Genomic DNA, 13,442 nt, shown 5'->3' with positions numbered 1-13,442 from the left:
GCATAGAATTAAAAAACTATTAAGTCAAGGATGAAAATGAATAAAAATATATAGAGAAAATAATGAAAAATAAAAACCATAGATAATACAATATAAAAGATACATCCTAAGATGTTTTTAGTGATAGGCTACTATTTATGAGAGGTCAAGAGATTAAATAAATGAGTCATTCAACACATTTGACCAAAAATAAGTACAGATATCATCCTGAAGGCATTGGGAGGAAGAAAATATATAAATACAAGCAGAAATAAATGAATTGGCAAATACAAAAAGTCAAATACAAAAACAAAAATGTTAATAGTTGGTTCTTTAAAATTTAAGCAGTTTTGTTTAATCAAAGAAAGATTTTAAGATATGTCCTAAATTTAATTACAAGGGCTAGAGGACAGAGGAGAGGAAAGATGATAGGTGAGATTTAATCAGCTAAAACAACTACAGGTAACTACAGGCTGAATAGAAAAGGCTATTTCATATCCCTAGGTGCCACCTCATCTTGCTTAAACCCTAAGCAATCTAGAAACAAGATTCCTTCTCCTTGCCCTATTGCAAAGCTTTCCTCACTTTGTATGATCTCTTCTCATCTATAGCTAATGTAGGTTCAATGTGAAAAATATATGCTTTCTTTCCCCCAAATATTCATTATAAAATATAAAATATTCCACCTTTGTTAGGCCCCTGAGGACATCTTCCCAACTACTATCTACCCTGTTTTTTTAGGTTGCAGCAGGACCTTGTTCATCTCAGGACTTTGGTCTTTCTGGCTACCAACTGTAGTGGTTCAATAAACCCCCTTTTAAAGAGACCCCTTAGTTTCAAGGGCTTTACACTTCCAAGTTAAAATGTAAAGAATAGACATGTTGGATAAAGTTATAAATGAGAGATGGGTAGGTAACAGTAGGTAAAAAATTATTAAATATGCTGAAATTGATATGCTAATAAACTTGAAAATCTTGAAAAATACTAATATTTTTTTCTTCTAAAAAACATTTAAACCAACATTTGATTAAAGTTCTTTTTGTAGCTATCAGGCTGTTTATTACAGTTTCTGTTTATGGAAGTTGCAAATCTAGAGGGTGCTCCGGGATTGCTTTGCCAGTTTCAAATGTAGTTTAGCCCAGCTCTTTCATTCTGAGTGTTAAAAACAGACTTATGTCTATGAGGTGTCAGGTCCAGTCCTCAACTTTCTTTTGGCACAGAACTCATGAAGGGGAGATCCATGGACAATAAGGAATAGTTGATAACAGGAAGAAAAAATACAGGAGGAGAAAAGGGGAAAATGAGGCATTTCTGGACAAAATAATCATCACTGATAAACCAAAACCTGTTATCTTCTGAGTGGTTATCTTAGAATTTAGCTTAAACTTAATTTTTATGAGAAAATGGAATGTTTTGGTTTACAGCTACCCTGCCCAGTCTGTGAAAAATAGCCCTTTCCTTTCCTAAACAGCATGTCAGCATTGTCACAAACAAGTCTGATATCCAGAGTATGTGGGTCTCATTCTAACAATGCAAGAGATCAATTTTTTTTTTTTTTTTAGGTATCAGGGATTGAACTCAGGACCTTGCACTTGCTAGGCATGCACAGGGCCACTGAGCTACATCCCTGGCCCAAGAGTTCAATTGTTAAGTAACTATTATTCAAATTTTGGAAAAATTAGTCATTGAGGTAATTCATCTTTTTCTTTTTCTTTTCTTTTTGGTACCAGGGATCGAACTCAGGTCCTTGCGCTTATGAGACTTGCGGTGGAACCCCTGAGCTAAATCCCCAGCTGAGATAATTAACTCATCTTTGAGAGAAAAAAAAAATAATCTCTTAGGCATTCTTTTGAGTTTTTAAAGTTCTACTCATTATCAGTTTATATGACAAAAAAAACTCAATTTGACTCTTTGGAGAAAAGTCTTCCTTAAAATATGGTTTAATATATCACCCTCAGCCTTTATTGAGATGTTTCAGTAAGAATGTGTGTGGTTTCTCCTTGAAGACCAGATAAAAGACTGTGCTGTTATGATTTTCCGTAGTTTTTAACAGAAGGCTCAATCCTGAACCATATATTTGAAGGTCTTGCTCAACTTGTTTTACCTGGATCCCAGAAACTTCCAAGTAGAATTAGAATTAAGGACTCCTTTAATAGTATTGCCATGTAATTTTGCAGACATTTATACAAAAGTACTTAATGTACTGTGATGTTTAATTTGGCTGTCAATTTGACTGGATTGAAGAATGCCCAGAAAATTGGTAAATCACACTTCTGGATGTGATTGTGAAGATGTTTCCAGAGAAGATGGGCATGTGGGTCAGTGAACTGATTGGGAACACCTGCCCTGAACCCGAGTTGCATCAGTCAGTAGACCGGAGCTCAGACTAAATGAAAAAGCAGACGAGGGAAACTTGTACTTGCTCATCACTCACCTTTATTGAGAGGGTGCTTTTTTTTTTTTTCTTTGCTGCTGCTGCTGCTGTTGCCTGTGGTTGTCAGTTTCTAGATTCTTCAGTCTTTGAATACAGACTTGTACCAATGGCTCTCTAGGGGACACTCACGCCCTCAGCCTTGAACAGGGGCTGTATCATTAATCTCATGTTCTGAGTCTTCCAGATTGGGCTGAGAAATTAGTGTTTGCCCTGTCTTTCCAGCCTGAAGATAGCCATTATGGGGCTATTTAGCCTTTGACTGTGTAAGCTAGTCTAAAAAAATCCCATCTTATAGTTATATATATTTTATCATTCTATTTCTCTAGAAAACATTAACACATTTAACTACACAGTTATTTGTCCCAAGAAAGTAGGCACAGTGCACATTTATATTTTTAGTGCCAGCTTCAGTATGAAGGAAACTAACAGTTATTTCAGTGCTTAATATGGTAGTAGGCATTATGTTAGAAACTCACATATATGTATGAAGAAGACGTTCAGCATTTATTTATTTAATGTTTGGACTAGTCTTGTACTCATGATGTAGCCTAGGTTGGCCTCAAACTTGAGTCAATCCTCCTGTCTCTGCCTTCCCAGTGCTGGGATTCTAGGTGTGTGCCACCATGTCCAGCATTCAGTAATTTTACAGACAACATTAAATAGACTAAATTTTGGTCCTAGATGTAATTCAGTCTTTTTCACAGAAGTGATGTATTTCCTTTATTCAGACAAGAAATATGCAACCTAGTTTTGTTTATCCTTCTATCTTGACTACCAGGAAGCTCACATTTATACGTAATGTTAAATTTCAAAACCCCACAACTCCCAAGTTCTAGAATATTTGTCTTTCCTCCTCTTCTATGTAGTTTATGATATGTTACATTTAAATTTCTTCTTTTCAGTATCAGGACCTCAACTCAAGACCTTGCACTCACAAGGCAAGGTGGTGCCACTGATCTAAATCCGCAGTCCTTTACAATCTATCTTATTTTTGAAGTGAATTGTCATGTGTCTGATTTTGCTGCAATTTGCCTCAAATACTTTTAGAAAGTTTTGGGTAGAGATATTGCATTTAAAATAAATTTACTATGTCAGTAAATTTCATTCAGTTTAATCTTAGAATTATTTCAACATTGATTATTGTAATTATTATGCTTTACCTTATGTTTTTCAATGATCATTTCATCAAAAATGTTGATGTATATCTTATCTTTTATTTTTGATAAATTTGAGAAGCTATAATCCTGTCCTGGTGAGCTGCAAGCAAGAAAAGAATACATAAATGCTTTTTTCTTAGTCCATTTATTTTCTAAGGACATTATTCATAAAGAACAATAAGATAATTCTGTTATTTTCTTTTATATAGTGTAAACTTAGAAAAATATATGTACTGGGCCTGAGATTTGGGTCAGGGGTGCTGTGCCTGCCTTCCAAGTTCAAGGTCCTGAGCTTATTCCTGGTGCCACAAAACAAAACAAAACAAAATAAAAAACAAAGCAATAAGGGCCGGGAATTTAGCCTAGTGGCAACGCGCCTACCTGGCAAGCACAAGTCCCCAAGTTTGATCCCTGGTACCAGGGGTGGGGTGGTGGACTTTGAAGCCTGGCTGTGACTTTCTGTTAGAGCCAGTATGTGCTTTGTAATATACTTTGTATCTCTCTTAAGACAAAAAATGAAAACGTTTAAATGTCAAACTGAAAGTCTTTCACTGCAGCTATCCATTGCAAGCATATTGTCTGCATCAAGATTTTCCAACTATCATAAATTCTATTTTATAGAGAGTTAAAATGTCTTTTGCTCTGAGTTGATATGTCTGTTTAACCAACTCTCTTCAACTATAATTTGGAGTAATCGAGTACATTTAATTTTGCCAGCTGTCTGCTGATGTCTTACTGGATTAGTAATATTTTGGAGTTAATGGAAATTATGTATATATCATGAGCAATGAACTTGTGCCATCAGCTCCAGATTGGATTGAATCACCATCAACCATTCCACGGTGATTAAAATCACAACACTCTACTGTAGGTTATGTAACGCAGGGAAACTGAAGCTCACAGAAGTTAAATAACTTGCTCAAGGTGCTCCCGTTAATGAGCAATAGAACTCTGATCTAAATATAGATTTCATAGACCTCAAAGACCAGGTCTTTTTACTATACAATTGCCAGTCACACTATTTGTTGAATATTGTTGCTTAAGGAAAGAAGCACTATTGAAAGGATTTCCAGCAATTTCTATAACTTTCTGAGTTCTATAGGCATTGACAATTGAAAAATGCCAGTTGAGTTTGAGGGTAACTTTAAATTAGGGGTCCCTTATATAGCCAAGTGATAAAATAATGAGCTGGCCCCCCAAATCTTTCTCATGTTGGAAATGACAAGGGTAGGGCAGGGGAGGCAATGCATATTTATAATACCATGCCAGCAGGAGAAAGGATGTCAGTCAGTCATCCTCAATCCATTTTTGAGCTGGTCAATTTAGTATGTCTCTTAAATTATTCAAGTTTTTCATCATTATCTTATATTTTGTATTCTACCAAAACTTACCTTAAGATTTGCCACAATTCCTTCTCCAAAGTCGAGCTCCAGGGTCTAATTACTATTTTATTACTAGTTATTCATTTTCATGTGGTTTTTATTCACCACAATATCACAGGAAGAAAAAAATATGTGTCATCTCAAAGACAACAAAAAGTGATAGCTGGATGGTTTTGTTTAGCTGAATACGCTGATCTACTAGGTTGTACTCTTAATGCGTCTCTGGCTTCTCTCGCTGTTATAATTGCAAGAATCTAAACAGTCTTTTCCTTAGTTCACTATATGCTTATTTATCTGTTTTATGTTCTCCTAAGCCAATTTATTTAATATACTATATTCCTCTGACACTAATGTTTAAGATGATAGTCTAAATATTTTTCTTTCTTTTTTTTTTTTCTGGTATCAGGGATCAAACTCAGGACCTTGTGCTTGTGAGGCAGGCACGGTGCTACTGAGCTAAATCCCCAGCCCTAGAATAAATATTTCTAAACATAATAAGTATATATTTTACCTTTACAAAATGTTAAGCAAATGTATTCTGTATACTAGTTATTTAACTTTCTATAACATAATGTAACACAACACAACATAATTTGTTTAAAACCGTACTCTCCTTTAGACACAAAGAGCAAAAAATTCAGGAAAGCAAAGATCAGAAGAAAAAAACAAAACAAGAGGTCCAAGATCCAGACAGGGAGTCAAGTAACAAGAATATTTATTTAGAACTCTGGCCAAAGACACTGAATATACAACTGAGTAGGTATTAAACCTAGGACAGTAAACTTGGTTTATGCTATAAGCGAAGCTATTGATAGTATCTGAACTAACAAAAGTCCAAGGAATTCTGTTCAAATAGAGTTTTCTACTTGAGTTGAAATCATGACAATAAGGACGGTCTCCCTTTCCTGGAAAAGGAAGTCTGGAGGCTTTTACTTTAAGAAGTGGTGGGGCAGCTGTGATGTGAATGATTATCTAGCCTACTAGATATCATCATGTATATGCTGATGATTATGTAATTTCTGAGTTCCTTTATTCTTTGTTGGTGGGGAAGCCTATGTTAACATTAGACAAAGATATAAAATATAAAATTATGTGAATAATTATATACTGTCATAATATGTGAACTATGAAATATAAAATATTAGAAATGGTAAAAACTGAATCACAGAAAATCACATAATCACATAAAATGATAGCCAATCTGTAAGACAATTCTGATCTACATATATGAATAGGAAGTCAATTTGTTCATTTCTCTAGATAAAAATAGTCATATTATTGAAAAAATATTTAGATACTTGTTATGTTTACCTAGCTGTACTCCAAACCCTTATATGTTATAGGTGGGGCTTTGGGGAGGTGACTGGATAATGGGGGTGTGATATTTGTCAGTCCACTGATGAGACTGTAGTTAAATGTGGTATTGGGAGGTGAGGCTTGGTTGAGAAGGGGGCATGGCCTAGAGGAGTTTATCTTCCTTCCTCCTCTCCTGATGGCCTCTCTGCTTTCTGATGCAGTTCTGTGAGCTGTTTCTCCTGTGCCACGCTCCTTTTCCATGCAGCTTAGCCTTGAAGACAGCTGATGTCTGAAACCTCTACAAACTGGGAGCCCAAAGAAACCTTTCCCCCTTAGAGTTGAGGCTGTTGTATACCGTGTCCCAGGATTGAGGAAGTAACAAAGGCAATCCAAAGATACCTGGCCATGAGGAAACTTTGTATCCAGTAGTAAAGCACAGAAACATTAGAGAAAGCATATACATTATTAGACCAGTTCTCACTGGGTCACGTATGGTGTGTGTGTGTGTGTGTGTGTGTGTGTGTGTGTGTGTTACTAAACGTCATATTTAGCTGAAGGATTATTCACTGTTTTGTTCCTTCTTGGTAGTAAGCAGGAGCATTGACAGATATATCACTTTAGGTTTTAAAATTTATTAACTATTTTAATTAAGAACATGTTTTATGTGTAGGAATATTATAGGAAATGTATCTTTATTCATCTTTAGGAGTGCAAGTAGGGTAAAACTTTAGTGCAAAATGACAAAAGTTTTAAAGTAAAAGAAGTCCATTAAGGATCAACAATTTTTTAAAAGCAGCACTCATAAAAGAAATGATTGTTAAAACTAATAATTTCTTTTTATAAAATATAAGAAAACAAAAACAAAACAAAAAGCCAAGAACTTCAAAAAAAGTAGTTTAACACATATAAGAAAAGGTTGACATTCATTTAGAACTCTTTTAGACAGGTGAAGCAATAGAAAAATGGAGAAAAGTCAGAAAATTAGATATCAGTAGCCAAGAGACCTGTGAAACAAAACTCAAGGCGAGTGGATAAACTCACCATACATGTGATACATCCATACAATGGAATGCTACTAACTAGTGAAAAGAAATGCGCTATCACTGCCACCAGCCTTGTAAGCGCAATGACCCGAGCTCAATCCCTGGTACCAAAAATTTACAAAAAGAAAAAAAGAAATGAGCTATCAAACTATGAAAAGACATGGCAGGAACTTCAAAGAAGCCAATTTGAAAAGTTTCCATACTGTATGATTGCAACTGCCGGACTTTGATGATTAATTCTGTGTCATCTTGGCCATGCCATAGTTTCTTTATATTTGAGCAATGTTACTGTAAAAAGTTTCTGTGAAAGTTTTTTTATTTTTTGTAATTAATTTTATTGGTACATTTTTATATACATAATGATCACATTCATCATAGGGGATTTGTACCTGAACATAATATATCTTGATTTTTCTTTTACCCCCATTCCTCTCTCCTCCAGTCAACCTTTTCCCCTCCATATTTACAAAAGCTTTGTTTCCATTTTTTACTTCTGTTCTCTTTCTTATTTTTCCTTTCCCAATCCCCTCTCCCTTGTTTCCCTTCCCATTTGAACATTTTCTTCCTAGTTCCCAATACTTGTCATCCATTTTAGTTTTTACTTATGCTTTTGGTTTCTCACACCAGAGAAACAATGAGATATTTAAACATGTGTGTTCAATTTATTTGGTCTTGGCTTGCATCCATTTACCTAACAATGTCAAGTTTATCCTTCCTTATGACAGAGTATACTCCATTGTATATAAAAACCATTTTCTTTATCCATTCATCTATAGATGGGCATCTGGGCTGTTTCTAAGATTTAGCTATTACAAATTGTGCTGCTATAAACATGGGTGTGCATATATTTCTGTGGTGTGATGCTTTGAACTCTTTGGGGAAGATACCAAGAAGAGCAATAGCTGTGTCAAATGGAATCTCTAGTTTCAGTTTTTTAAGCAACTTCCATATTGGTTGCACTAATCTACACTCCTACCAACAGTGGCAAAGGGTTTAATTTTCCTCACACCCTCATCAGAATTTGTTATTGGTTAGTTTTTTTGTTAACAGACATTCTTTCTGGAGTGAGATGGAATGCCAGTGTTGTTTTAATTTTCATCTCTCCAGTAATTAGTGATGTTGAAAATTTTTTCATATACTTATTTGTTGTTTGTGCTTTTTCACCTGAGAGGTGTCTATGCATTTCTGATGGCCATTTTTGGACTGGGTCTTTAAATTTGAGGGGACTGATCATTTTGAATTCATTATATGTTCTAATTAGTGTTTTGTCTGAGGAATAGCTGGTAAAATTTTTTCCCATTTGGTGAGTTGTCTCTTCACTCTATTGGTGGTTTCTTTTGCTGTGCAAAAGCCTTTTACTATGATGTGATTCCAGTAATTGATTATTTGTTATATTGTCTGTGCAATCAGGGTATTGTGAAAAGTCTTTGCCTACACCTGATGTATCCAGCAAAACTCTCTTTCAAAATGGATGGGGAAATAAGACACTTCCATGACAAAGAACACCTGAGAAACTACATGAATACCAAACCAGCACTACAAGGAATTCTAAACAAGATCCTGGAAAAAGACAATGAAGGCAACAATGCCATGAGGCCCAACAGAGCAAATCAAATAGGCAAGGCAAGAAATTAAAAGGAGAAGGTGAAAAAGTAAAAAGAGTCAAAAAAAAGGTCAATAACATGTCAATAATAAGTCAGTACATATCAGTTATAACCAGCAATGTCAATGGCCTCAGCTCACCACTCAAGAGAAACAGACTGGCAAAATGGAATAAGAAGCAAAATCCAACAATATGTTGTATGCAAGAAACATACCTAGTGCAAAAAGAAGCCCAAAGACTGAAAGTGAAAAGGTAGAAAACAATTCCCCATGTGACAGGAGCTCAGAAAAAAACAGGGGTAGCAATCTTATTTGCAGACAAAGTAAATTTCAAACCAAAACTGATTCTAGTATTATTGATGTAGGATGGTACTGTATCATACCTCTATGAATGTAAAATATCTTATACCTGCTTTATGATACGTAGTAGGGACCATGCTTTATCAGAGCTACATTTAATGATATTACTCTAGAATGTTCTCTTTCCAGATGATGATTAAGATGCTAATAAAAAAAAATGGTCCCAGGTACCACAACAGCAACAGAACTTTGTTGTTTTCTCTATGTTATTCTTTTCTTTGTTTGTTTTGTTTTGTTTTTAATGGAATGTGCTGAATGTCTATAATTTTGTTCAGATGACTGCAGAACCTGGAAAAGCTGTTGCTGCTATCGATGCCTAACATACTATTATTAGTCTTTTTATATAAATATAAATAATACCGGTGCTGCCAACTTTGGAAAAAGTCATCCCAATTTACTGTATTGAGTTGGCATTGTACAGAAATGAACAGCCATATTGGTCTAGAAATGTTAATTTATTTTTATTTTTTATTTTTTTTCCATGTGTACAGGGGTAACGCACTGTATTGAATATGTGAGGTCATATCTATGTGGGTTTGATTACAGAAACTAATAAAGTATTCTTTAAATAATGAAAAAAGAATAAGATAAGACTATAAAAGCAAGAACCAATTTAAATATGTTCAGGGACCATTTTCATCCCCAGAATTAAGGATTATTTTAATGTTACATCATTGCCTTTATTCTTTTACTTTCCTTTTTAGTTTTATTTTAGGATTCCTATTTTTAATGTTCATACAGAGATTTCTTTAACTAAAATACCAAATAGTTTCTTTGGTGTGAAAAACTGTAATAGTACACAGGATCCTAATGAGATAATTAATAATGTGAAATAGGAAGTAAAGGGCTAAAGGAAAGTGGGAAGGGTGGGGGAAAGGTAATAAGAGAGAGGAAAAAAATATGAGAAACTAAAAAAATGTAAATAAAGTGTTTGTAAATGGGGAAGGGGTAGGGGGTGAAGGGAGGGAAGGGACAAGGGGAAAAAATGAGAATCAAGATCTATTATGTAAAGATACAGAATCCCAATGATGAATGTAACTGTATTGTATACCTAGATTGTACCAATAAATTCAATTTAAAAAAAAAGAATTTATCTTCCAGGAATTTACATGTTTCTGTTTTAATATTTAGTTCTTTGATCCATTTCAAGTTTTGTTTAGTATATGGTGAGAAATACGGGTCTAGGTTTAATCTTCAGCATATACAAATCAGGTTTTCCCAGACCCATTTATGAAAGAGGCTTTTCCCCAGTGAAAGTGTTTGTCCCCTTTGTCAAAGATAAGGTAGCTGAGTACATTTAGAGTTGCTTCTGCAGCTTCTACTCTGTTCCATTGATTCTTAGCACCCCCCCAGTAACATGGTGTTTAACATGGTATCTTGCCTTTGTTACCCAGAATTACTTTTGTTATTCTAGTTCTCTTTTCATTCCAAATGAACTTTTGGATCATTTTCTCTAGTTCTGTGAGATATGCTATTAGTATTTCAATCAGGATTACATTAAATCTAACAGTTTTGGAATTATGGCCATTTTCACTATATTGGTTTTGTCTATCCAAGTATATCTTTCCATTTTCTGATATCCTCTTTGATCTCCTTTACCAGAGTACCTAAATTTTCAATGTAAAGGTCTTTTACTTCTTTCATTAGATTGATTCCTAAGTATTTCATTTTTCTTTGTTATTGTGAAAGGTGTTGTTTCTCTAATTTCCCTCTCAGTGACTTTGTTATATATGTACAGGAATGCTATTGATTTTTGAGTGTTGACTTTGTAGAGAGTTATTTTACTGAATTATATTAAATATAGAAATATTTTAATGGAGTCTTAGGGTTTTCTACGTGGAGTATCATGTCATTCGCCAATGATGATAATTTGACTTCTTCCTTTCCTATCCTCATTCCTTTTATTTCTTTCTCTTGCTTAATTGCTCTGGTTAATATTTCCAGAACTATCATGAATAGGAGTAGTGACAAGCATTTTTGTCTTCTTCTTGATCTCAAAGTGAAAGCTTATAGCCTTTGATGAGTTAGTATAATGTTTGTCCTAAATGGCTTTTATCAAATTGAGATAAGACAATCTATTCCAATTTTCTGTACAGTTTTTATTATAAATGAGTTCTGGACTTTGTCAAATGCTTTTTCTGCATCTATTGAGAAGAACATGTGGTTTATGTCCTTGGTTCTGTTAATATGGTATATTACATTTATTGATTTGTGTATGTTGAACCATCGCTGCATCCCTTGGATGAATCCTACTTGGTCATGATGTATAATCTTTTGATGATTTGCTGCATTCTGTTTGCTAGTATATTATTGATGAGTTTTACTCTATGTTAATTAAGGAGATTATCCTGTAGTTCTCTTTTTTGGTTAGATCTTTCTCTGGTTTTGGTATCAGGGTAATGTTGCTTCCAGGAATGAGTTTGAGAGTATTGCTTCTCTTTCAATTTTATTAAATAGTTTGAGGAGTAATGGCATTAGGTGTTTTCTAAATTTCTTGTAGAATTCAGGAATGAATCCATCAGGACCTGGACTTTCTTTGTTGGTAGTTAATTCTTCAATTTTGTTGACTGAGACTGTGTTGTTTAGAATTTTTTTGTGTTCTTGATTCTGTTTTGGTAATTCATATATATCAAGCAATCTGTCCATTTCTTCTATGTATTCCATCTTTAGAGTACAGATTCTCAAAGTAGGTATTGATGATCATCTGGATTTCTAAAGGATCTGTTGTAATTTCACCCCTTTCATTCCTAATTACATTGAGTCTTCTTTCCTTTTTTGGTAAGGTTGGCTAAGGGTTTGCCTATTTTCTTTGATCTTTCAAAAAACCAACTCTTTAATTCATTGATTCTTTATATTGTTTTCTTAGTCACAATTGCATTCATTTCTGCTCTGATCTGTAATATTTCCTCCTTCATACATGTTCTGAGTTTAACTTTCTCTTCTTTTTCTGGAAACCTGAGGTCCAACATTAGGTTATTTATTTAAGCTTGCTCTGATTTTCTGACATGGGAAGGCACTACTATAAATTTCCCTTTGTAGGATTGCTTTTACTGTGTCGCATAAGTTCTGGTATGTTGTCCTGGCATTATCATTTAATTGCAGAAACTGTCTAATTTCTTCTTCAATTTCATCTGTGTCTCATTGGTTGTTCAGGAGTGTGTTATTTAATTTCCACGTGTTTATGCAGGATTTGTGGTTTCTTTTGCCATTGATTTTCAATTTCATTGCACTATCTAATAATATGCATGGGATAATTTTAATTTCTTTTCATTTACTTAAGCATCTTCTTTGAACTAGTGTGTGTGTGTGTGTGTGTGTGTGTGTGATCTATTTTGGAGAAAGTCTAATGTGCAATTGAGAAGAATGTGTATGTTCATGTTGTGTGTGGAACATTATAGATATCTACCAAGTCCATTTGTTCAAAAGTTTGCTTGAGCTCTGATATTTATTTATTTATCTTTTTGCTTAGTTCATCTGCCTATTTGTGACAATGGAGTATTGAGTTCCCCTATTACAACTGTATTAGTGCTTCTTTGATTTTTCATGTCCATTAATGTTTGTTTTATGTAGCAGTGTATATTGGTATTTGGTGCATATATATTTATAATTGTTGTCCCTTCCTGTTGAGTGTTTTCCTTAAGTAGGTAGTGACCTTCTTTGTCTCTTCTGATCAGTATTGGTTTGAAATCCACTTTGTCTGTAAATATAATAGTCATTTCTGCTTTTTTTCCAGGTTCCTATCACATGGAGTATTATTTTCCATCCTTTGACTTTCAGTCTATGCATTTTTTTTTAGTTAAATGTGTTCCTTCTTTCCAGCATATTGTTGGATCTTGTTTCTTTTCTTTTTTTGGGGGGGTGGTACTAGGGTTTGAACTCAGGACCTTGCACTTATGAGGCAGGTGGCAGCACCACTGAGCTAATTTCCTGGCCCTGGATCTTGTTTCTTGATCCCTTCTGCATACTGCTTCTTTTTATTGTTGAAATGAGACCATTCATATTGATGGTTAAAACTGATGTGTATTGACTTATCATTGTTACGTTATTTTTCTGTTGTTAGTTCCCTTTGTTTCTCCTGTTTAATAGCTTCCCCTGCCAGATGGATTCCTTCTACTCAGATTTACGGAATTGTCTTTTTCTAGAATATACTTCAGAACTTTTTGGAGTGCTTTTTTTTTTTTTTTTTTTT

At 34.3% G+C, this 13,442-nt stretch overlaps 1 protein-coding gene across 1 annotated transcript in view; it reads right to left on the bottom strand.

Moving 5' to 3' along the window:
- The window catches only part of Cc2d2b (coiled-coil and C2 domain containing 2B), a 110,425-nt gene that overhangs the window by 21,108 nt on the left and 75,875 nt on the right, over positions 1-13,442 (bottom strand). The window contains exon 25 of the mRNA XM_010620871.2: positions 3,574-3,670. Within this exon, the coding sequence (XP_010619173.2) occupies positions 3,574-3,670 (97 nt within the window). The remainder of the gene's footprint in view (positions 1-3,573; positions 3,671-13,442) is intronic.

Source organism: Fukomys damarensis, unplaced genomic scaffold (genome assembly GCF_012274545.1).
Source record: "Fukomys damarensis isolate Sample0158 unplaced genomic scaffold, DMR_v1.0_HiC HiC_scaffold_8, whole genome shotgun sequence".
Taxonomy (NCBI): domain Eukaryota; kingdom Metazoa; phylum Chordata; class Mammalia; order Rodentia; family Bathyergidae; genus Fukomys; species Fukomys damarensis.
This window is presented reverse-complemented; position numbering and strand designations above follow the sequence as displayed.